Genomic DNA, 24,839 nt, shown 5'->3' on the forward strand with positions numbered 1-24,839 from the left:
GTGCAGGTTAGGTTGATTTGGCTATGATAAATTGACCCTTAGTGTTAGGGGATTAAATACGGGGGGTTACGGGGATAGGGTGGGATATGTGTCGGTGCAGGCTCGATGGGCCGAAATGGCCTCTATCTGCACTGTGGGGATACTGTGTGTGTGTGTGTGTGTGTACCCTTGTTACATGTGCCTCTAATTTCCTGATTTATACTCTGCCCTACATTACAACTACTGTTTAGGGGCCTATAAACAACTCCCACCAATGTTTTCTGCCCCTTGCTGTTTCTTAGCTCCACCCAAACTGATTCTACTTCTTGATTTTCGGAGCTAAGATCTTTATACCATCCTTTATTATCAGGGCTACCCCTCCTCCTTTTCCATTTTGCCTTTCTCTTCTAAAAATTAAGTATCCTGGAATATTTAGTTCCCAACCTTGGCCACATTGCAACCAAGTCTCCATTATGGCTATCAGATCAAGTCTATCTGCGTTATTAATTCATCTATTTTGTTGCAAATGCTTCGTGCATTCAGATATAGTGACTTACTTCTATTTTTCCATGATGTCACCTTAGTCACTGATGCCCGATTACCTTTGTTACTCTCTCTCTGTCCCTTCCTGACCCACTCGGCTTATCTTTACCCAAAACTCTACTCTGCTCTTTGAACCTTGACATTTCTCTCGCTTCTTTTAAATTTACTCTTTCCTGAATCCTCCACTTCATTAGTTTAAAGCCCTGTCTACTGCCCTAGTTATTCAGTTCGCCAGGACACTGGTCCCAGCCCGGTTTAAGTGGAGCCCGTCCCAACAGAACAGCTCCCTCTTTCCTCAGTACTGGTGCCAGTGCCCCATGAACTGAAACCCCTTCCTCCCACACCACTCTTTGAGCCACGTATTTTAAATCTCTAGAGGGAAAAATTCGGTATCGCCCATTTTGGGGGCGCTAATATCGGCCAGGCGCAAAGTTTAGCGCCCGCCGCTAATTATCACCTCCGACTGCAAAATTCGCCTCTATTGCCCCTGGAGGTGATTTGAGCGTTAAATCAGGCGCTACACACCTCTCTTAAGGTGCAAACGTCAGGGAGTGAGGCGCTACCTCAGAACGCTACCGAAGCTCAGGCGATGTCAGTTACCATGGAAGCCAGACAGACCGGCGCCGTCCAGTTCTTAAAGGGGAAGGGCCATCTTGCTCACCAGCCACACCCTGCTCATTGCAGCCTTGAATCTCAGCCTGGAGAGACCTCAAAAGCAATTGTGTTGGAAGCACTAATGGATAGGCCCACGGAAAAAGCTCAGCACTTAGGAACCTCAAAAGTGGTGCTGAGGGCCAAAACTCCTCAGGACAGCGTTAAAACCAAAAAGTATGCCGACAAGAAAAGGCAGGAAGCGCCCGCCTTTAAATAGCGCTCCCCCAGCCCCTTCCCAGACTTGAAAACGTTCCCCTCTACCTGTCGTTCATAGCGGCAGGCGTTTAGGCAGGTCGCGACTCAATATCCTATCTGGGGCGCTACCGGGGCATTGCACGCTTGACTGACGTCACAATCTGCGGGCGCAGGAGATCGTGGCGGTAGTGCTTAGCGCCGTCGCAAAACGACTGGCCAATTTCACGAGCGGCGCTAAAATCACCGCGCTCGGGCGCCAAGTTCCTAGCGCCCCATTAGCGCCAACCAACCAAATTTTTCCCCCTTAATCTGTTTGTCTCATGTCACTCTTGGTTGATTGCTTTGTTTGCAGCACATGTGTCCACACATAAATTGGGTATCATCAGAATTCCTGGGGCTTAGTACAGCCAATAGTGTTGAGACCCAAGGGACAGGACCATCGCATCCTAAAAAATACCATGTTCCCTCATCTACATAGAAACATAGAAGATAGGAGCAGGAGTAGGCCATTCGGCCCCTCGAGCCTGCTTCGCCATTCAATGAGATCATGGCTGACCATCCAAATTCAGTACCCTGTCCCAGCCTTCTCCCCATATCCCTTATCCCTTTAGCCTTAAGAAATATATCCAACTCCTTCTTGAATATATTTAATGAACTGGCCTCCACCGCCCTCTGTGGCAGAGAATTCCACAGGTTCACCACTCTGGGTGAAGAAATTCCTCCTCATCTCAGTCCTAGTTTACTTCTCAATGGGGATTTCTCAAGTTGTTGTGTGACAGGCTACATGGATTTATTGATGTGTAGTTTTAATTGCACACCCGTTTGCTTTCAAGACATTAGGAAATCCTTTGCATATATCTCATTGACAGTGCTGCTTTTCTTCACTCTAATTACTCCATCACTTACACCCAGTATCTGCAACACTGGCACTGTTTGTAGTCATACAAGAGACCTGCCCATGCCTTTATAATGGATTCTTTACCAGTTGGGATTTATTTTTCCTACCTTTGTCGTTCCTATGAACTTCCCAAGTACTAACAGAGGTGTATCAGCACCATATTGAGGCAGTATCGCTAATCTCAGTTTTGGAACACCATTCTGCTTAGCTTCCTTGAAGTTGCAATCCTCAACTATCTTTCTCAGACATGCGTAATAAACCATCTCTTTCCACCAGTAAACCCGCAGCACGATTTTTGCATCTTTACTTGTGACAGAGTTAAGCTTTACTCCCATTTTCTCTTTTGCATGAAACATATCCCTCACGGTTCTGAACGATTAGCAGCTATCTCCTCGAATCATAGCACATTACAGTATAGAAGGAGGCCATTCAGCCCTCCGTGCCTGTGCCGGCTCTCCGCTTAGTCCCATTCCCCTGCCTTTTATCCATACCGTTTAAATTTTTCTTTGCCAAGTACTTGTCCACTTTCCTTTTAAAAGCTATCATGGATTCTGTGCCTGGTGGGGCATTTCATATTCATAGAACTATACAGCACAGAAAGTGGCCATTCGGTCCATCGTGTCTGTGCCGGCTCTTTGACAGGGCTGTCCAGTTACTCCTACTCCCCTGCTCTGTCCCCATAGTCCTGCAAATGTTCCAACAACCTTTGTGGAAAAAAAAAATTCCTAACCTCTTCCTTCATTCTTTTGCTGATCCTAAATTTCCACCAATTTGGTACCAACTAACCAACCAGTGGAAATAACTTTTCCCCCACATACTTTTTTCAAAACCTTTCAAACTTTTAAATACTTCTATCAGATCTCCTCATAATGAAAAGAGCCCCAATTTCTCATAACTGAAGGCTCTCAGACATGGTGACACATTATTGATTTGGCAGGTTTTTGAAGAATGAGAGGTGATCTCATTGAAACATATAACATTCTTAAGAGGGCTTGACAGGGTAGATGCTGAGAGGTTGTTTCCCCCGGCTGGAGAGTCTAGAACCAGGGGTCATTGTCTCAGGATAAGGGGTCAGCCATTTAGGACTGAGATGAGGAAAATTCCCTTCCCCAGAGGGCTGTGGATGCTCAGTCGTTGAGTATATTCAAGGCTGAGATCAATAGATTTTTGGACTTGAGGGGAATCAAGGGATGTGGGGGGTGGGCGGGAAAGTGGAGTTGAGGTCGATGATCAGCCATGATCTTAATGAATGGCGGAGCAGGCTCAAGGGGCCGAATGGCCGACTCCTGATCCTAATTCTTATGTTCTTATTTTCTTATGTTTTGCACTTTTCTTCACTGCCCCGATCCTCTTGTTCCATCTCTGCTCATGGTTCTTCATCACACTTTTCCTGACAGCTGCATGAGAGGTGGCTTTCCCCCCTCCCCGGAGGATCAACATGATTATCCTCACTCCCTTAACTTGTCATTTTGTTTTCCTCTCTCTCTCTTTTCTCTTCTGTTTGCATTTTTTCTTCCTTCCTTTTGGGTGGGAGGCATTGGGTGACATGGTGTATGTGGCGGGGGAGGTGAGTGGGTGCTGTGGGATACATCTAGGGTGGGGTTTGCAGGGAGAATGTGGCCCTTAGTGGCTCCAGCTCCATCCCCTCCCTGAATTATTTGTGCATCCCCCCACCCCTTCATCTGGTTCACTAATGTCCTTTAGGGAAGGAATTCTGCCGTCCTTACCCGGTCTGGCCTATACGTGACTCCAGACCCACAGCAATGTGGCTGACTCTTAACTGCCCTCTGAAATGGTCCAGCAAGCCACTCAGTTGTATAAGGCAGCTCACCACCTCCTTCTCTAGGGCAATTAAGGATGGGCAATAAATGCCGGCCTTGCCGGCAATGCCCAGGAACGAATACATTAAAAAAAAACCCTGTCCCCTTATGACCACCCTCTCATTCCCATCACTATTCCTTTCCTCTTCCTCTCTGAACTACCCAGTCATCCCGTGTACCCTCCCCTCCTCCTCACACGGCTGTTCCTCACCGCGCTGTTAACACGCCATCCATTTCTCTCCACTTCCCCCAAAAGGCAGGTGGGGAGAAGCCACTGCCTCACCCTCAATCATTTTCTCTTCTCCCTTCTCCCCACCATCCTTTCCTTCATCTGATTCCCTCAGTGAGCTTTTGTTTATTTTCAGAAAAAATTTAATTAGAATGAGACGTAATGGCCTTTTATCTGTGCATGGGTCTTTCTCTATCTCTCTCTCTGCCCCATCTCGTAGATAGGAGCAGTTAGAATCCCTTTCTCATCACAGCACTGGAATTTTCTAACCACCCAGCAACACATGGCCGAGATATTGAGTTCGCTTCAAAATGCAACTATTTTTTTGAAAATTGCACATTATTTTAAAGAAAGACACTGGGGTTAAAATTGTTTTTGGGTGGTAGAGCAAAGCGGGCGATATTGAATCAAGTCAATGGGAAAGATGGCGGCGGAGGGGACAAGTGTTTAGTCCTGATGCTCCAGTCATCATGGCGTGAGGCAGGCTTGATGGGCCAGCTGGTCCTTTCCTGCCTGCCAACTTTGTCTGTTCGTATAATGGAAAGGTTCAAGACTATAGTGTAACGAAAAGAGTGACAACAAGGAGTGAGGTTTCATAAACGAGACGTGTGGGCAGGCATAAGATTATAATGGGAGAAAAGATAAAGCTCAGTTTCATCTTTAGTTTTGAGCTGAGGCATCACCTGCAACTAAACCTTAAAACTACAACTAATTGTTTAAATAATCAAATCCCTACCCATGCGTTTAGGGGTGGGGCAAACTTATTTTTACTATTTTATGGCATACTCCTTTTTTCAGGTGTTCTTGGGCCATACACTATTCTTCAACTGGGGGAAGGTAAATCGTTCCTCAGCCTCTGGTAGTGGTTACCAGGGTACGCAGAGCCAGACCAGAGCGACTCGTTCTTCAATATTCTCTCCCTCCCTTTGGGTGAAACATCTGGACCAGCTTAGTGCCCCTCCCCCGCCTCCTCAGCGCAGTGCCCCTCCCCCAGCTCAGTGCCCCTCCCCCAGCGCAGTGCCCCTCCCCCAGCGCAGTGCCCCCCCTCCCCAGCTCAGTGCCCCCCCCCCCCACTCTCTTCCCAGCTCAGATGAAGGCAGGACACCGTGGGCCTATATTTCTTGTGTAGAGCCACATTCTCACAGAAGCAGCAACACACACTGCAGCGCTGAAACAAATTCATTTTTAAAACCAATAAAAACACTTATCGAGATCGTAACGGAAGATGCAAATTTGATTCCAGAATATTGGTTATTCTGCAGTCCAAATATTAGTCATCGAGTTACTTTTGGTGATTGAGTCCACTCCTAATAATTCCGTCATTCTTTTGCATTAAAAAATGTCGAATTATCCACGAGCTTCAATAAAGCGGCAAACAAAGGCAAGTGCAAAATCTAGTGCTGGCTGTCAAACAGCACGAACTACAACAACTCTGAATGAAGAGTAGGATGCACCGGTGAAGGAGCAGGCAGCACAGTGATCGCCACTCCTCCTTTAAAGTAAATGGATCTACGCCCGAGTTAAAGGGTTAAATAATGGCTTTGTGGTACACAACAGCGGAAAGAGGAATTCCGACAAACGCGTTAAGGGGGTAATTTCCTGAGGCGGCACTGCTGCCCGGGTGCTTTGCCAACGAGCCACCCAAGTAATGCCCGCGCTTTCCCAATATGCACAGTGACGTAAGAAAACTACTAGGCACTTGGTCTGAGTATTAAACAAGGCTTTAATCAACTGTTTTTCAACGCGGAGATCTAGTTGTGTCCTTCGCTAGTTCCTGTTAAAGAATGTCCTGAGCAAGCTGGGCCCATGCCCGAGTATTTATACTCTCCCTGGACAGCGCCACCAGCAGGCCGCCTAGTATTATTTCATAAGTTTTTCCACATGAATGACAAGATTCATGTCAAACAGCTCTCAGGAAGGTGGCCCCCACCAGTGTTCAGCTGATCATACCACCAACAGGACATTCGCGGCTATTGTCCCCACTCTACAATTATTTTAGTTGATGCAACCAGCTCCGAAAACAAGTAGTCCCACTTATTATTAATTCCTTTAGCGATGTGGCTGATTTTTCAACTCCCTCCTGAAGCAGCTGATGACGACACGCTTTCAATCTCCTGAAGAGATCCCTGGTGTGTGAGTTATAGCAACAACAACAACTTGCATTTATACAGCGGATTTAACATAGTAAAGCATCCCGAGGCACTTCACAAGAATAACTGGTGCCTATATCTTATATACACTGCGTGTAAGGGGTTGTGTTTTATTATCTCATTGACTTGATTCAATATAGCGTGTTAAACAGAGTTTCAATCGTTCCTAGTCCTCGAACTTGTATTAGAGGTAAAGTATATCCTATAATTCCTCCACATAAGGGCAACAGGGATATATGATGCTATCCTATCATACTTTCACAGTGTCAGCCTGTGGCTCAGTGGGTAGCACCCTCACTTCTGAGTCAGAAGGTCGTGGGTTCAAGTCCCACTCCCGAGACTTGAGTGCAAAAATCTAGGCTGACACTCACAGTGCTGAGGGAGAGCTGCACTGTCGGTGGTGCCGTCTTTCAGATGAGACGTTAAACGTCTGCTCTCTCCTATGGCACTATTTCGAAGAAGAGCAGGGGAGTTCTCCCTGGTGTCCTGGCCAATAATTGACTGTAAAGCGCTATAGAAATGCAAGTCTTTCTTTCTTTTCACATAAAGGCAATATGACAATATCCTATAATACCCCACATAAGGGCAATGGGGGTATAGGACAACATCCTATAATACCTCCACATAAAGGCATTAGGAATATATGACACCACCTTCTCAAGGGCAGTTAGGGATGGGCAATAAATGCTGGCTTTGCCAGCGACGCCCACATCCCATAAACAAATTTAAAAAAAATCCTATATAAACCCAAGAGTCTTTGGCTGTCCTGCTGTTATCTGTAAAGGTTGAGTTTGAATGTTGGGGTCCCTGCCTTTGGTGTGCTCTTCCTTCAACACCCCAATGTCCCCTCCCAGCCTCTCACCGAACCCCTTTCGAGGTTGGTGTGGTTCAGAACTGCTTCTTGTGACTTCTCATTCAAGGCTCTTGTTGCTCATTGTTGAATCCTTTGGGTGAAGGATGATACCAGAACTGAGAGGATACACCAGTAAATCAGTAAAGGCTGAGCAGGCTGGGGCTGCTTTCTCTAGAAAAGGGAAGACTGAGGGGAGACCTAAAAGAGGTCTTTAAAATTATGAAAGAGTTTGATAGCATAGATGTAGCGAAGATGTTTCCACTTGTGAGGGAGACCAAAAACTAGGGGCCATCAATACAAGATAATCACTAATAAATCCAATAGGGAATTCAGGAGAAACTTCTTTACCCAGAGAGTGGTGAGAATGTGGAACTCGCTACCACAAGGTGTAGTTGAGGTGAATAGATGCATTTCAGGGGAAGCTAGATAAACACATGAGGGAGAAAGGAATAGAAGGTTATGCTGATAGGGCTGGATGAAGAGGGGTGGGAGGAGGTTCGGCATAGACCAGTTAGGCCAAATGACCAGTTGCTGTGTTGTACATTCTAGTTAATTCTATATAACAGTCCTCACTAGAACTAGGGCTCCTAAAGCAGATTAGGCCTTGATTCATTGTAGTGTGCTGAAAGAAATGGGGGTTATTTATGTGAACCACTGGGCCATACATCTAACAGCTCATTGAAGTCTAGACACAAAAGGCATCATCTAGACACAAAAGGCATCAAGGGGTATGGGGAGAGAGTGGGAATATGGTATTGAGATAGAGGATCAGCCATGACCATACTGAATGGCGGAGCAGGCTCGAAGGGCTGAATGGCCGACTCCTGTGTAGGATTCGCAAAAATCCATGAAATACAGTATACGGGTAGGGCCCCTGAAGTGGCCACATTGTGAGAACACAGAATGAAGTTGGCAGTTCTCATGGCCCAGTTCAAAAGGACACACACACTGAGTCATCATCGATTAGAAGAATCCAGAACCTTACTGTTTTTGATATTGTAATGTGATTACAGCAGTAAACAAAACTATTAGCACCTGAAGGTGCGCTAATCGCTGGCAGAGCGGTAACCGATCTCAGAAACCGCTGAGCACACACAAACAGAGGGACACTAATCGGATTCCCATTAGTTCGATTTGCGAGCAGTTAAAATTAACGTGCTTGCTTTTGTTAAAGCAACCTTAACAAAGGAAAACGGTTGATTTGGCGCCAAGATTAGGGCCAGGAAAGAGTATAACCATTCAGGTAAATCGTCAGCAAGTCAGTCTAAGATTCGACCAGAGTAAGGAAGACTCCCCCGGAGACGGTTCACACCGTGAAGTCCAAGTCCAGTTACCATCAGGAGTTCGAGGACCGTGCGGAACAGAAAACGGCTCGAGGATTTCGGAGGACTTCCAAAGTTTGTACAGGAGAGCGAGTCCAGGAGCCGGTCCCATAAGGAAGGTCGGAGGTCCTGGACGACACCAAGTAACAGGGTCCAGGAGCCGGTCCCATAAGGAAGATCGGAAATTCCAGACGTAACAAGAAGTACCAAGGTCCAGAAGTGTTTTGAAATTCTGGTGAGCATAAAGGCCCAACTCTACCTAACTGACATAATTTAGGTATATTCAGCAACGGGAGGGTTTGTAACGTTAAGGGTATTTGTAAGTCAGGAGTGTGATTTATCCCTCGATGTGTCCGTGCGCTTCCCTCACCCCCGCTTTTAGCTTATCGCTATTTTAGAACTGTTTATATGCTTTAAAGTTATTTTTCTCAGTGTATAATTTAGTCCCCTGTGAGAAACGTTATTTTTCGTCTGCATTTATTCTTGCCATTTTTCTCTGCGTACATTCTCTTTCAAAAATAAAGATCGTTTTGATTTAAAACTCAATCTGTCTCATCTGACCATTTGTCTTCCGAGTCACGAGTTGGGCCAACACACAAAGGTTGTCTGGCAATAAGCCCAGTGTCTAGAACCATGAGGGGGGAGCGCTTTGAAACCGCTCACGAGTAGTGCGAAAATCAAAACCGATTTAGCACACCATAAGCTCGTTAAAACGACCCCTTACACCTGCTCCTATTTTTCTATGTTTTCTATGTCTATGTCTGGGATTGTTCCCATAGGCTGAAGAGAAGCCAATATGGTGGCTGTATTTTTACAAGGGCAGTAAGTCAGAACCAGGAAACCAGAGGCGCAAAGGCTTAACTGCAGTTATAGGCAAGTTGCTGGACGGGATCTTTAGACATGCATTGTATGCTCATTTTGAAAGAGTTGGAGGTGATTCAGAAACTACAGCATGGTTTCTGGAAAAGGAAGTCCGGTCTCACCAACTTGATCAAATATTTCGCGAAAGCTTCAAAGTTGATGGATGATGTAAGTACCAGACTCTCCATGGGTAAAATGCCTCACACAGAGGCAGAGTAGCCAAGAACTTTCCAATATGGATGGGCTGGGCTGGATCTTGGCTTTGTGCGATAGTGTAAAGCAGGTGACAGCGACTTGGCAGCCCGTTGTACGTCTCTCCCCATTGAGTATTTCCATTGGCTTCAAAAGGCCTAATGACACCCTTAATCATGCAACCTGGAGCACGGCGAATCGTAAGTTTTGACCCTGAATATATGTGTAATCATTATTAGTACGGGTTATCATTTTATATGTGTAATTGTTGGTAATAATAGTTATCATTGCACGCTCAATTCCTATGAAAGCCTTTCAACCCTATTATCTTGTGGAATAAAGACTACCTCCAACAAGCGAGAGTCTAACCACCTCCCCTTGACATTCAACGGTATTACCATCACCGAATCCCACACCATCAACATCCTGGGGGGTCACCATTGACCAGAAACTTAACTGGACCAGCCACATCAATACTGTGGCAACAAGAGGAGGTCAGAGGTTGGGTATTCTGCGGCGAGTGTCTTACCTCCTGACTCCCCAAAGCCTTTCTACCATCTACAAGGCACAAGTCAGGAGCGTGATGGAATACTTTCCACTTGCCTGGATGAGTGCAGCTCCAACAACACTCAAGAAGCTCGACACCATCCAGGACAAAGCAGCCCGCTTGATTGGCACCCCATCCAACACCTTAAACATTCACTCCCTCCACCACCAGCGTACCGTGGCTGCAGTGTGTACCATCTACAAGATGCACTGCAGCAACTCGCCAAGGTTTCTTCGGCAGCACCTCCCAAACCCGCGACCTCCACCACCACCTTGAAGGACAAGGGCAGCAGGCACCTGGGAACACCACCGTCTCCAAGTTCCCCTCCAAGTCACACACCATCCTGACTTGGAAGTATATCGCCAATCCTTCATCGTTGCTGGGTCAAAAACCTGGAACTCCCTCCCTAACAGCACTGTGGGAGTACCTTCACCACACAGACTGCAGCGGTTCAAGAAAGTGGCTCACCACCACCTTCTCAAGGGCAACTAGGGATGGGCAATAAATGCTAGCCTTGCCAGCGACGCCCACATCCCATATACAAATTAAAAAAAATTATTAGTAAGGTCATCCGTTCACTAACACTGGGCTGGATGTTCAGTTTGAAGATCAATTTAAGATGAGGAGGGTGCACCATCGGATTGGGGGTGAGTGAGGGGCCAGGAAGGAGGTGGAATCAGGGGGTACGGTGCATGTTTATGGTGGATGGCCAAATCGCACCAAACTTTGGTCTTCCAATATGGGGCCGCAAAAGCGTCGGACAGGCAGCTGTACACAACAGCAACAGTTATGGAATCAAGGGTGAAGGCGGTGGCGAGGTAAAGCCAAGCTTCATCAGCATGTATATGAAAGTTGACCCCATGCTTACTGGGGAACTCTCCTCCGTGATCCCTGCCCGAAATCGGAAAATGTGCGCAATGAGGCCTACCGCCAGTTCACCACCCTGACTGGGTCTTCCCTCCTCTCCGCCCCGGTTACCGCCACTACCCAGGGCCCCCCTGTGTAAGGTGGTGGTCAGACCCAGGAATCAGGGGTAAAGTCACCGAATCGGGCCAGTGGGGGTAGCGAAGGCCTCCTGAGCGGCCTCCTTTCCCTCCCGTCAATCCCAAAACCTTACCTACTGAAGACTTCACTCGCCCGAAGCTTTCCTTGCAGTGCTGAGGGAGTGCAGCACTGTCAGGGGGTGCAGCCTTTTGGATGAGATGTCAAACCGAGGCGCCACCTGCCCTCTCAAGTGGACGTAAAAGTTCCCATGGCACTATTTTGGTGTCCTGGCCAATAATTATCCCTCTATCAGCATCACTAAAACAGATTATCTGGTTATTTATCTCATTGCTGTTTGTGGGACCTTGCTGTGCACAAATTGGCTGCCGCGCTTCCTACATTACAACAGTGACTACACTTCAAAATAGCATGTTATTGGCTGTAAAACACTTTGGGACGTCCTGAGATTGGGAAAGCTGCTATATAAATACAAGTTCTTTCTTTCTTTCTTCCGTGGGAGCCTTGCTTCTGATCTTTGCGCGCTTCTGCCCTTTTCTTTGGCGCAGTGGTGTCTGTTATAAATCTCATCATCATGAAGAAATGACTCATGAAATAACACTGGACGGCCAGCTGGTGGCGCCGTCTAAGGAGTATAAATACTCGGGCGTGGGCCCAGCTTGCTCAGGGACATTTTGTAAGACAGGAACTAGTGAAGTACAACTAGACCTTCATGTTTTGAAACAAGTTGATTAAAGCCTTGTTTTATACTCGAACCAAGTGCGCAGTGAGTTTTATTACGTCAGTGTCCCCATTACAGTAAACCTGGAGTCTCCTCGCTCCCACTGGCAGGCTCCCACTTGATGGCCATAATTCTTCCAAGAGCGAGCTCCTGCATGCGTAATGAACCAGGAAAATGGGGTCAGGGTTTGAGGCAGATACAGTGGGATGGGCTGAGGTCTCACACTGCCGGACCTCTGTCCCAAAGAGGGGAATCATCCCCCTAACCACCCCCCCCACCGCACCCCCGCCACTAGTGTCATCAAGAGGCAACAGATAGATGAGGAAAAGACATGTGCCATGGGTGGAACCTCAGGCCACGCTGAAGGAGACCATGCCATCACAGAGGAGGCTGTGCCCAAACATAGCTCAAGGATAAATGACTTAAGGATTCGCGAATCCAGGGCGGCACTGAGGAAATCTGGTCCAACCTAGTTCTCAGTTCCAGCAGCAAAAAACTAATTGGCACAGCGCTTGATCTAGAATTACACAGTCATTAAACATACAAACAAAACCATTCTATTCACAGCAGTCAACTCATAAACCGTCAGAACTCACAGAGATAAAAGCTTTTCAAAGCTATTAATAAGTATAATTGAAATGGAAAACGATGACTGTTCGTATAAAAAGAAAAAAAAGACTTGCATTTATATCGCGCTTTTCATGACCTCAGGACGTCCCAAAGCGCTTTACAGGCAATTACGTACTTTTGAAGTGTAGTCATCGTTGTAATGTAGGAAATTACAATGTAATGTATCTCGGTTCTCTTTTAACCAACAACAATCTGCATTTATATAGCGCCTTTAACGTAGTAAAAATGTCCCAAGGTGCTTCAGAGGAGTGTTATGAAACAGGATTTGACACCGAGCCACATAAAGCGATATTAGGGACAGGTGACCAAAAGCTTGGTCAGAGAGGAAGGTGTTTTAAGGAGCGACTTAAAGGAGGAAAGAGAGAGGTAGCGAAGCAGAGAGGTTTAGGCAGGGAATTCCAGAGCGTAGGGCCCAGGCAGCTGAAGGCACGGCCGCCAACTTTGGGCAAAGGAAGTCGGGGATGCGCCAGAGGCCAGAGTTAGAGGAGCACAGAGAGCACAAGCGGATCCCAGCTTTCAGGTTGGACCTGAGTTTTTTCTTGGATCTCAAAAGCCTGGCGTCACTTGCCCTTGTATTGAGATGGCCGGACACAGCCAGCGCATCCCACCTGCGATGGCCTCTTCTCCCATGACCACACGGTCTCACAAGTTGTGCTCCAAAGTCCTGTTCTCGACCTTCTCCGAGTCATTTTATTTAAGCAGTGGTTTTGAGGCTAACTGTGCAATGCTCGACAGTGCCGACAACATCAGTCCCCAAGACACACTCAACTTGTTCAATCGAGAGGAAAGAAGAGGTCTCAATGTGCTGGTACTCATCACGCAGATTAATCAGACTAGTCTCGGAAGCAGTGCTTTCTTCCCAGACGAGTGCTTGACGCAAACACATTTATTTCATACTCCTTGTTCCGCTGTTTTAACCGAGGTGTTAGTCAAGTTATTTTAAATGGGTTAAAGGCTTTGCTAAAAAGTGGAGAGGGGTTTCAGACAAAAGCAACAAGTATGGCCAACAATAATTTCATGGCACCGACGAGAAGCAGCACAGTTTGAGAAACAGTAGGCTTTGTGGGAAAGAACAATGAAATGAAAATGAGTATTAAGTTATATGTTTACTTATGGCTTGTGTCAGTGATGAAATTGGAGAATGAAATGGAGGCAGTTCATTTTCAGGATTTCTTTCGAGTGATCGCTGCAGTTCACCACCAAAAAGGTATGCTTGTAAAATATAAGTTCCTCAATGTGGAGTCGGGAGATGCAGGAGTGCTCCTCCCAGCCCCACTGCAGCGCCGAAGATTGTTGCTGGCTCCTGCCAGGTACCCTCACAATTGTCACCCCACCCGAACACTGCCCCCCTCTCCTACCGATCACCCCCGCTCCCCCTTGATCGCTGCCCCCTCCCTCTCCCGATCGCTGCCCCCTCCCTCTCCTGATCGCTGCCCCCTCCCTCTCCCGATCACTGCCCCTCCCTCTCCCGATCGCTGCCCCCTCCCTCTCCCGATCGCTGCCACCCTCCTCCTCCCGATCGCTGCCCCCTCCCTCTCCCGATCGCTGCCCCCTCCCTCTCCCGATCGCTGCCCCCTCCCTCTCCCGATCGCTGACCCCCCGATCACTGCCCCCTCCCTCTCCCGATCACTGTCCTCCCCCTCCCGATCACTGCCCCTGCCCCTCCCGATCACTGCCCCTCCCTCTCCCGATCACTGCCCCCTCCCTCTCCCGAACACTGCCCCTCCCCCTCCCGAACACTGCGCCTCCCCCTCCCGAACACTGCCCCTCCCTCTCCCGATCACTGCCCCCTCCCTCGCCCGATCACAGCCCCTCCCCCTACCGATCGCTGCCCCTCCCCCTCCCGAACACTGCCCCTCCCTCTCCCGATCGCTGCCCCCTCCCTCTCCCGATCGCTGCCAACCTCCTCCTCCCGATCGCTGCCCCCTCCCTCTCCCGATCGCTGCCCTTCCCTCTCCCGATCGCTGCCCCCTCCCTCTCCCGATCGCTGCCCCCTCCCTCTCCCGATCGCTGCCCCCCCCGATCACTGCCCCCTCCCTCTCCCGATCACTGTCCTCCCCCTCCCGATCACTGCCCCTGCCCCTCCCGATCACTGCCCCTCCCTCTCCCGATCACTGCCCCCTCCCTCTCCCGAACACTGCCCCTCCCCCTCCCGAACACTGCGCCTCCCCCTCCCGAACACTGCCCCTCCCTCTCCCGATCACTGCCCCCTCCCTCCCCCTCCCGATCGCTGCCCCTCCCCCTCCCGATCGCTGCCCCTCCCCCTCCCGATCGCTGCCCCTCCCCCTCCCGATCGCTGCCCCTCTCCCGATCGCTGCCCCTCTCCCGATCGCTGCCCCTCCCCCTCCCGATCGCTGCTCCTCCCCCTCCCGATCGCTGCCCCCCTCCCTCTCCCGATCGCTGCTCCCGATCGCTGCCCCTCCCCCTCCCGATCACTGTCCTCCCCCTCCCGATCACTGCCCCTGCCCCTCCCGATCACTGCCCCTCCCTCTCCCGATCACTGCCCCCTCCCTCGCCCGATCGCAGCCCCTCCCCCTCCCGATCGCTGCCCCTCCCCCTCCCGATCGCTGCCCCTCCCCCTCCCGATCGCTGCCCCTCCCCCTCCCGATCGCTGCCCCCTCCCCCTCCCGATCGCTGCCCCCTCCCCCTCCCGATCGCTGCCCCCCTCTCCCGATCGCTGCCGCCCCCTCCCGATCGCTGCCCCTCCCTCTCCCGATCGCTGCCCCTCCCTCTCCCGATCGCTGCCCCTCCCCCTCCCGATCGCTGCCCCTCCCCCTCCCGATCGCTGCCCCCTCCCCCTCCCGATCGCTGCCCCCTCCCTCTCCCGATCGCTGCCCCCCTCTCCCGATCGCTGCCGCCCCCTCCCGATCGCTGCCCCTCCCTCTCCCGATCGCTGCCCCTCCCTCTCCCGATCGCTGCCCCTCCCTCTCCCGATCGCTGCCCCTCCCCCTCCCGATCGCTGCCCCTCCCCCTCCCGATCGCTGCCCCTCCCCCTCCCGATCGCTGCCCCTCCCTCTCCCGATCGCTGCCCCTCCCTCTCCCGATCGCTGCCCCTCCCTCTCCCGATCGCTGCCCCTCCCTCTCCCGATCGCTGCCCCTCCCTCTCCCGATCGCTGCCCCTCCCTCTCCCGATCGCTGCCCCTCCCTCTCCCGATCGCTGCCCCTCCCTCTCCCGATCGCTGCCCCTCCCTCTCCCGATCGCTGCCCCTCCCTCTCCCGATCGCTGCCCCTCCCTCTCCCGATCGCTGCCCCTCCCTCTCCCGATCGCTGCCCCTCCCTCTCCCGATCGCTGCCCCTCCCTCTCCCGATCGCTGCCCCTCCCTCTCCCGATCGCTGCCCCTCCCTCTCCCGATCGCTGCCCCTCCCTCTCCCGATCGCTGCCCCTCCCTCTCCCGATCGCTGCCCCTCCCTCTCCCGATCGCTGCCCCTCCCTCTCCCGATCGCTGCCCCTCCCTCTCCCGATCGCTGCCCCTCCCTCTCCCGATCGCTGCCCCTCCCTCTCCCGATCACTGCCCCTCCCTCTCCCGATCACTGCCCCCCTCCCTCTCCCGATCGCTGCCCCTCCCTCTCCCGATCGCTGCCCCTCCCTCTCCCGATCACTGCCCCCCTCCCTCTCCCGATCGCTGCCCCTCCCTCTCCCGATCGCTGCCCCTCCCTCTCCCGATCGCTGCCCCTCCCTCTCCCGATCACTGCCCCTCCCTCTCCCGATCACTGCCCCTCCCTCTCCCGATCACTGCCCCTCCCTCTCCCGATCACTGCCCCTCCCTCTCCCGATCACTGCCCCTCCCTCTCCCGATCACTGCCCCTCCCTCTCCCGATCGCTGCCCCTCCCTCTCCCGATCACTGCCCCCCTCCCTCTCCCGATCGCTGCCCCTCCCTCTCCCGATCGCTGCCCCTCCCTCTCCCGATCGCTGCCTCTCCCTCTCCCGATCACTGCCCCTCCCTCTCCCGATCGCTGCCCCTCCCTCTCCCGATCGCTGCCCCTCCCTCTCCCGATCGCTGCCCCTCCCTCTCCCGATCGCTGCCCCTCCCTCTCCCGATCGCTGCCCCTCCCTCTCCCGATCACTGCCCCTCCCTCTCCCGATCACTGCCCCTCCCTCTCCCGATCGCTGCCCCTCCCTCTCCCGATCGCTGCCCCTCCCTCTCCCGATCACTGCCCCTCCCTCTCCCGATCGCTGCCCCTCCCTCTCCCGATCGCTGCCCCTCCCTCTCCCGATCGCTGCCCCTCCCTCTCCCGATCACTGCCCCTCCCTCTCCCGATCACTGCCCCTCCCTCTCCCGATCGCTGCCCCTCCCTCTCCCGATCGCTGCCCCTCCCTCTCCCGATCGCTGCCCCTCCCTCTCCCGATCGCTGCCCCTCCCTCTCCCGATCACTGCCCCTCCACCTCCCGATCACTGCCCCTCCACCTCCCGATCGCTGCCCTCCCTCTCCCGATCACTGCCCCTCCCTCTCCCGATCACTGCCCCTCCCTCTCCCGATCACTGCCCCTCCCTCTCCCGATCACTGCCCCCCTCCCTCAGGACCTATACGATGGTGGCTGCCACCAAAGCAGCTGCTCGAAATTGAAATGTTCTTTGCCGGCGAGCTCGCTGGTCTCATGTAAGTGAGGCTCACAGCGCGATCGCTACCCACTCGGACACAGGGAACATTCCCAGCAGACCAGCGCAAATCGATTTCTAGACCACAGAATATTTGGGTATAGGTTGAAGGTGACAGGAAGGGAGAGAGTTGGAAGGACAGTTGACAGTGCCGTGTCAGAAGGCTGCTTGCCAAAACAAACAAGGCCGTAGGCTGCATTACCCAGACAATTCAGTACACAATGGGGACCTTGGTGAGACCTCTTCTGAAGCACTGTGTACAATTTTGCTCCACCTTCTCAAGAAGGACACTGTGGCTCCAGAGAAGGTCCACAGGAGGACAATGAGGATGATCACCAATGTAAATGCACTGAGCTATCAAGATGGATTTCATGCCTTGTGACATGATCAGTCATTCATGAAAGAAAGACTTATGAAATAATACTGAGCGGCCTACGGGTGGCGCTGTCCAGGGAGAGTATAAATACTCGGGCATGGGCCCAACTAGAGCAGAGCATTCTTAACAGGAACTAGTGAAGGGCACAACTAGACCTCCAGGTTGTAAAACAGTTGATTAAAGCTTTGTTTAACGCTTAGACCAAGTGCCTAGTAGTTTTCTTACGTCACCTTGGGTTTGGATTTGGCGGAGTGCTGTAAAATTAGAGGGGATCTGATTCAGGTATTTAGATTCTTATTAAGGGCATTAATAGGGCAGCAGTAGATTGTTTGAGACAAGGGGACTGGGTAGAACTAATGGACGCCCATTTAAATTGAGAAAAGCAGGGAGAGAGTTTGGATGTTTGGAAGTTATGTTGTTCAGGAGGATGATCAACAGGTGGGACAACATTTGGAGGTGGCAGTGAGTCCTTCGAGAAAGCGTTCGATGCCTTTTTAGAAAACCACTAGATCATGGCAGAAGGAAGCCAAGACGAGTTATCTGGTAAATAACTAACAGGTTTGGGACCTCCTGGCATTTGCCTGATCATCTTTTGTGGGGCTGCAGAGGAATTTCTGACAGAGGACTCCTGAATTGACGACTGGTCTGTGTGTTTCTTTTTTTTGGCTTCCTCAGGAGATGGGGAGAGGAACAAGGTCAAGTACACGGGGATGAGCCCAGTGACAAATTGGGGTGAACGCAATGCATAGAATGTTACAGCACAGAAGGAGGCCACTCGGTCCATCGTGCCTCTGCCGGCTCTCTGAAAGAGCCATCCAATTAGTCCTCCCACTCTCCTGCTCTTTCCCCGTAGCCCGGCAGTTTTTTTTCCCCTTCAAGTATATATCCAATTCCCTTTTGAAAGTTACCATTTAATATGCTTCCACCACCCTGAGGAAGGATGTTCTTGCCATGGAAGGAGTTCAGCGAAGATTCACCAGGCTGATACCTGGGATGGCAGGAATGACGTATGAGGAGAGATTGGGCTTATACTCGCTGAAGTTTAGAAGAATGAGAGGGGATCTCATTGAAACTTATAAAATTCTGACAGGACTGGACAGACTAGATGCAGGAAGGATGTTCCCGATGGTCGGGGAGTCCAGAACCAGGGGTCACAGTCTAAGGATAAGGGGTAAGCCATTTAGGACAGAAATGAGGAGGAATTTCTTCACCCAGAGAGTGGTGAACCTGTGGAATTCTCTACCACAGAAGGCAGTTGAGGCCAATTCATTAAATACATTCAAGAAGGAGTTGGATATATTTCTTAAGGCTAAAGGGATCAAGGGGTATGGGGAGAAAGCAGGGACAGGGTACTGAGTTTGGATGATCAGCCATGATCGCATTGAATGGCGGAGCAGGCTCGAGGAGCCAAATGGCCTACTCCTGCTCCTATCTTCTATGTTTCAGGCAGCGCATTCCAGAGCATAAAAACTCACTGCGTAAAAAAGTATTATCCTCATTGACGTAAGAAAACTACTAGGCACTTGGTCTAAGCGTTAACCAAAGCTTTAATCAACTGTTTTACAACATGGAGGTCTAGTTGTGTCCTTCACTAGTTCCTGTTAAGAATGTCCTGCGCAAGCTGGGCCCATGCCCGAGTATTTATACACCCCCTGGACAACGCCACCCGGATGCCACTCAGTATTATTTCATAAGTCTTTCTTTCATGAATGACTGATTCATGTCACTCATCACCCCCTCTGGTTTTTTTTCTGCCTTTCTCATCCTAGGTCCAGAACACGATACAACAATTGAAACGGGCGATGCCTTTTTTGTGCAGTGATGATTGCGTACCTGATCTGCCTATGCTGCAGCCTCTGAACTTCCTCCCCAATCCTATTCAGGGATGGCGAGCGGCTTCGAGAGCCATGGGTACCAATCCCGCTTTTTATAGTGCCATTGGGATTGTTCTGCATCTGTTGCAGTAGTTGGGGTGAAAGGCTTCGGTGCGAAGTGGCGGATTTGTTGCCCTTCCAGTCTGGGATGTCGTTGACGTTCAGGTTGTTGTCGCTGTTGGAGCGGAGCAGGACCCGTGGCGCGGAGAGCGTGCTCGGCGGCCCTCTCCTCCGATTTGAGTAAGTCGGAGCCTCTCGGAACGGCACTGTGTAGAAAAAAAAAAAGTGACGATAAGTTTTAAGCTTTCGCGTGACTTTTTCCTCTCCTAATAGGTCAACAGCCCTTGGTCCAGGAGTGTTTAACAGGTACAGTAGCCAAGTGGTTATGTTACTGGACTAGTAATCCAGAGGCCTGGACTAAATATCCGCCGACATGAGTTCAAATCCCACCACGGCAGCTGTGGAATTTAAATTCAGTTAATTAAATAAATCTGCAATAAAAAGCTAGTATCAGTAATGGCAACCATGAAACTCCCAGATTTTCGTAAAAACCCATCTGGTTCACTAATGTCCATTTAGGGAATGAAAATCTGCCGTCCTTACCCGGTCTGGGCCTATATGTGACTTCAGACCCACCAGCGATGTGGTGGACTCTGACATGGCCTCGCAAGCCACTCAGTTGTATATCACCACCACCACCTGCTCACGGGCAATTAGGGATGGGCAATAAATGCTGGCTTTGCCAGCGACGCCCACATCCCGTGAATGAATTAAAAAAAACATGCGGTATCCTCTCTTCCTATCTACTATTCAAAGTGAGTGGCGCAGTAACATGCAGCCCTAACTATTTGGTAAGCAGTCTCCCTTTATCTCGACAAAGGGCAAAACAATTGCAGATATTGGAAATCTGAAATGGATAGAAAATTCTGGAAACACGCAGCTGGTCAGTCAGCATCTGTGGAGCAGACAGACGAGTTCAGTTTCGGGCGAGGCCAATTTTGATGAGAAGTCCTTGATGTAAGAAACTACTAGGCACTTGGTCTAAGCGTTAAACAAAGCTTTAATCAACTGTTTTACAACATGGAGATCTAGTTGTGTCCTTCACTAGTTCCTGTAAAAGAATGTCCTGAGCAAGCTGGGCCCATACCCGCGTATTTATACTCTCCCTGGACAGCGCCACCAACAGGCCGCCCAGTGTTATTTCATAAGTCATTTCTACATGAATGACAAGATTCATGACAGTCCTCACTCGAAATGTCAGCTTCTCAGTTCTTCCCACACGTTCTTTCAAAATTCATTCTCTGGATAGGGGCGTCGCGAGCAAGGCCGGCCCATCCCTGGTTTCCCCTTGTGAAGGTGGTGGTGGTGAGCTGCCTTCATGAACCGCTGCAGTCCGTGTGTGGAAGTTTCTCCCACGGTGCTGTTCGGCAGGAAGATGCAGGGTTTCGACCCAACGACGATGAAGGAACGACGCGAATATGTCCATAGATGTCCAAATCCTGCCCGACCTGCTGGCATTTTCAGTTTCTTTCCCTTTCTCTGTATGTTTTTTTCTCCCCCGCTCCACACAGGTCACTGGCCATGAAGTAGCCTTTGCGACCTGGCCAGTGACCTGCTGTGGAGCGGGGGTGGGTTTCACCATAACTGGCAGGAGGCTACAGATGCCAGTGTAGTAAGTCAGCTGATTTCAGCTTTTCCCACTTGCTCCTCCAAGTACAACAGCTCACGATCAGACATTGCTCCATTTTCTTGCCTGGCTGAGACTGGAAGACACTCACTTATCTGACGCAAGTGAATTTCTGGAAAGGAGGATTGAAATTTGCATTTGCAATCCACCAGTTGGGAGTCGCACATTCAAATACTTGAGATAGTGGGCCAGTCAAGGATTGTCTCTTTAAAGATCCCATATTTTAATCAATGCAGGCCTGGGCCTATATGTGACTTCAGACCCACCAGCAATGTGGTCGACCCTGACATGGCCTCACAAGCCACTCAGCTGTATATTACCACCACCACCTGCTCAAGGACAATTAGGGATGGGCAATAAATGCTGGCTTTGCCAGCAACGCCCACATCCCGTGAAAATTTTTTTTTAAACCATGCGGTATCCTCTCTTTCTATCTACTATCCAAAGTGAGTGGCGCAGTAACATGCAGCCCTAACTATTTGGTAAGCAGTCTCCCTTTAGCTCGACAAAGGGCAAAACAATTGCAGATACTAGAAATCTGAAACAGGCATGCATTGACAATTCAATTCTGATATACATATAATGGCTTGCAAAGACATACGTTCACACCTCGAGTCCAATTATTGGAGTCGCAATGCGGATTCCGCCCACTAAGGGGCACAATGGACATGATCTTCACCGCACGTCAATTACAAGAGAAATGCAGGGAACAGCATCAACCGCTGTACATGGCCTTCTTTGATCTCACACTGTCAACCGTAAGGGATTATGGAGTGTACTGCTCAAATTCGGCTGCCCTCAAAAGTTTGTCACCATCCTCTGACTGCTTCACGACGACATACAAGCCGTGATCCTGACCAACGGTTCCACCACAGACTCAATTCACGTACGAACCGGGGTCAAGCAAGGCTGTGTCATCGCACCAACGCTCTTCTCAATCTTCCTTGCTGCAATGCTCCATCTCACCCTCAGTAAGCTGCCCACTGGAGTGGAGCTAATTTACAGAACAAACGGGAAACTGTTCAACCTCCGTCGCCTCTAGTCCAGATCCAAGTTCCTCCCATCCTTTTTTTTAATTCATTGATGGGATGTGGGCGTCGCTGGCTAGGCCTGCATTTAGTGCCCATCCCTAATTGCCCTTGAGAAGATGGTGGTGAGCCGCCGCCTTGAACCGCTGCAGTCCATATGGTGTAGGTACACCCACAATGCTGTTAGGAAGGGAGTTCCAGGATTTTGGCCCAGCGACAGTGAAGGAACGGCGATACAGGTCCAAGTCAGGATGGTGTGTGGCTTGGAGGGGAACTTGTAGGTGGTGATGTTCCCATGCGTCTGCTGCCCTTGTCCTTCTAAGTGGTAGAGGTCGCGGGTTTGGAAGGTGCTGTTGAAGGAGCTTTGGCGAGTTGCTGCAGTGCACCTTGTAGATGGTACACACTGCAGCCACAGTGCGCCGGTGGTGGAGGGAGTGAATGTTGAAGGTGGTGGATGGAGTGCCAATCAAGCGGGCTGCTTTATCCTGAATGGTGTCGAGCTTCTTGAGTGTTGTTGGAGTTGCACTCATCCAGGCAAGTGGAGAGTATTCCATCACACTCCTGACTTGTGCCTTGTAGATGGTGGAAAGGCTTTAGGGAGTCAGGAGGTGAGACACTCGCCGCAGAATTCCCAGCCTCTGGCCTGCTCTTGTAGCCACAGTATTTATATGGCTGGTCCAGTTCAGTTTCTGATCAATGGTAACCCCCAGGATGTTGATAGTGGGGGATTCAGCGATGGTAATGTCATTGAATGTCAAGGGGAGATGGTTAGAGTCTCGCTTGTTGGAGATGGTCATTGCCTGGCACTTGTGTGGTGCGAATGTTACTTGCCACTTGTCAGCCCAAGTCTGAATGTTGTCCAGGTCTTGTTGCATATGGACACGGATTGCGTCAGTATCTGACGAGTCTCGAATGGTGCTGAACAGTGTGCAATCATCAGCGAACATCCCCACTTCTGACCTTATGATGGAGGGGAGATCATTGATGAAACAGCTGAAGATGGTTGGACCTCTGTCATCGAATTACAATATGCAGACGATGCTTGCATCTGCGCTCACTCGGAGGTCGAACTCCAAACCATCGTCAACACCTTCACCGAAGCGTACGAGAGCATGGGCCTTACACTAAACATCCGTAAGACAAAGTTCCTCTACCAACCTGCTCCCACCACACAGTGCTGCCCCCCGATTATCAAAATCCATGACAAGGCCTTGGACAACGTGGACCACTTTCCATATGTCGGGAGCCTACTGTCAACAAGGGCAGACGTTGACGACGAAGTCCAACACCGCCTTCAGTGTGCCAGTGCAGCCTTCGGTCGCCTGAGGAAGAGTGTGTTTGCAGACCAGGACCTCAAACCCGGCACTAAGCTCATAGTCTACAGGGCAGCAGTGATACCCGCCCTGCTGTATGCCTCAGAGACATGGACCATGTACAGCAGGCACCTCAAAGCACTGGAGAGGTACCACCAACGCTGCCTCCGCAAGATCCTGCAAATCCATTGGCAGGATAGGCGCACCAACGTCAGTGTTCTTGCTCAGGCCAACATCCCCAGCATCGAAGCTCTGACCACGCTCAATCAGCTCCGATGGACGGGTCACATTGTCCGCATGCCCTATACGAGACTCCCAAAACAAGTGCTCTACTCGGAGCTCCGGCACGGCAAGAGAGCCCCAGGTGGGCAGAGGAAACGCTTCAAGGACACCCTCAAAGCCTCCTTGAAAAAGTGTAAGATCCCCACTGACACCTGGGAATCCCTGGCCCAAGACCGCACAAAGTGGAGGAGAAGCATCCGGGAAGGTGCCGAACACCTCGAGTCTCTTCGCCAGCAGCAAGTGGAAGCCAAGCGCAGGCAGCGCAAGGAGCACACGTCAACCCAAGCACCCTACCCACCCGCCCCTTCAACCACAGTCTGCCCCACCTGTGACAGAGACTGTCGGTCCCGCATTGGACTCATCAGTCACCTGAGAACTCATTTTTAATGTGGAAGCAAGTCATCCTCGGTTCCGAGGGACTGCCTAAGAAGAAGAATTATTGACACTAAGCACCAGTCATTTGTGCAGAGTCAACTGAAGGGTCAATACAAATGGTATTCCTCAGAATTTCCTGGCTGATTTTAGACAATTTTAAGAGTCTCATTACAATAATAAAAACTAAAATGAATAGATCAAAAAAAGTTAAATCAGACTGAACTAAAACAAAGGAAGTACTGGAAGTGTCTAACTATTGAGCGGCATTTCTGAATAAGACTGTATGTCCCTTCACTGGGTGTGGTTTTTACTTCTTGCAATAGAGCTGTCCCAATGGCTCAGAGCAGCAATACGCTGCCGTGTGTGGTACTAGACCATATAAGAAGGTCTAGGGTTGGATTCCTGGTCTGCGCTGAGTTATCTTATCTTGGCCAGACAGCATAGAGTCATAGTCATAACGGCACAGAAGGAGGCCATTCGGCCCATCGAGTCCGTGCCGGCTCTCTGTAGAGCAATCCAGTCAGCCCCATTACCCCGCTCTATCCCCGTAGCCCTGCAAGTTTATTTCCCTCAAGTGCCTATTCAGTCTCCCCTTGAAAACAGTGAGTGTCTCCGCTTCTGTTGGCAGCGAATTCCAGGTCATCACCACTCACTGCGTAAAAAAGTTTTTCCTCACATCCCGCCCTGTATCTCTTGCCCCAAACCTTAA

At 50.7% G+C, this 24,839-nt stretch overlaps 1 protein-coding gene across 2 annotated transcripts in view; it reads right to left on the reverse strand.

The window, feature by feature from the left end:
- shank2b (SH3 and multiple ankyrin repeat domains 2b) overlaps nt 1–24,839 on the reverse strand; it is a 1,331,733-nt gene that overhangs the window by 714,130 nt on the left and 592,764 nt on the right. For both annotated transcript variants that reach the window (XM_086008225.1, XM_086008224.1), the window contains exon 13: nt 19,405–19,711. In XM_086008225.1, the coding sequence (XP_085864351.1) occupies nt 19,405–19,711 (307 nt within the window). The remainder of the gene's footprint in view (nt 1–19,404; nt 19,712–24,839) is intronic.

Source organism: Somniosus microcephalus, chromosome 15, assembly GCF_052327205.1.
Source record: "Somniosus microcephalus isolate GS21.2 chromosome 15, FLI_Smic_1.0, whole genome shotgun sequence".
Classification (NCBI taxonomy): Eukaryota; Metazoa; Chordata; class Chondrichthyes; order Squaliformes; family Somniosidae; genus Somniosus; species Somniosus microcephalus.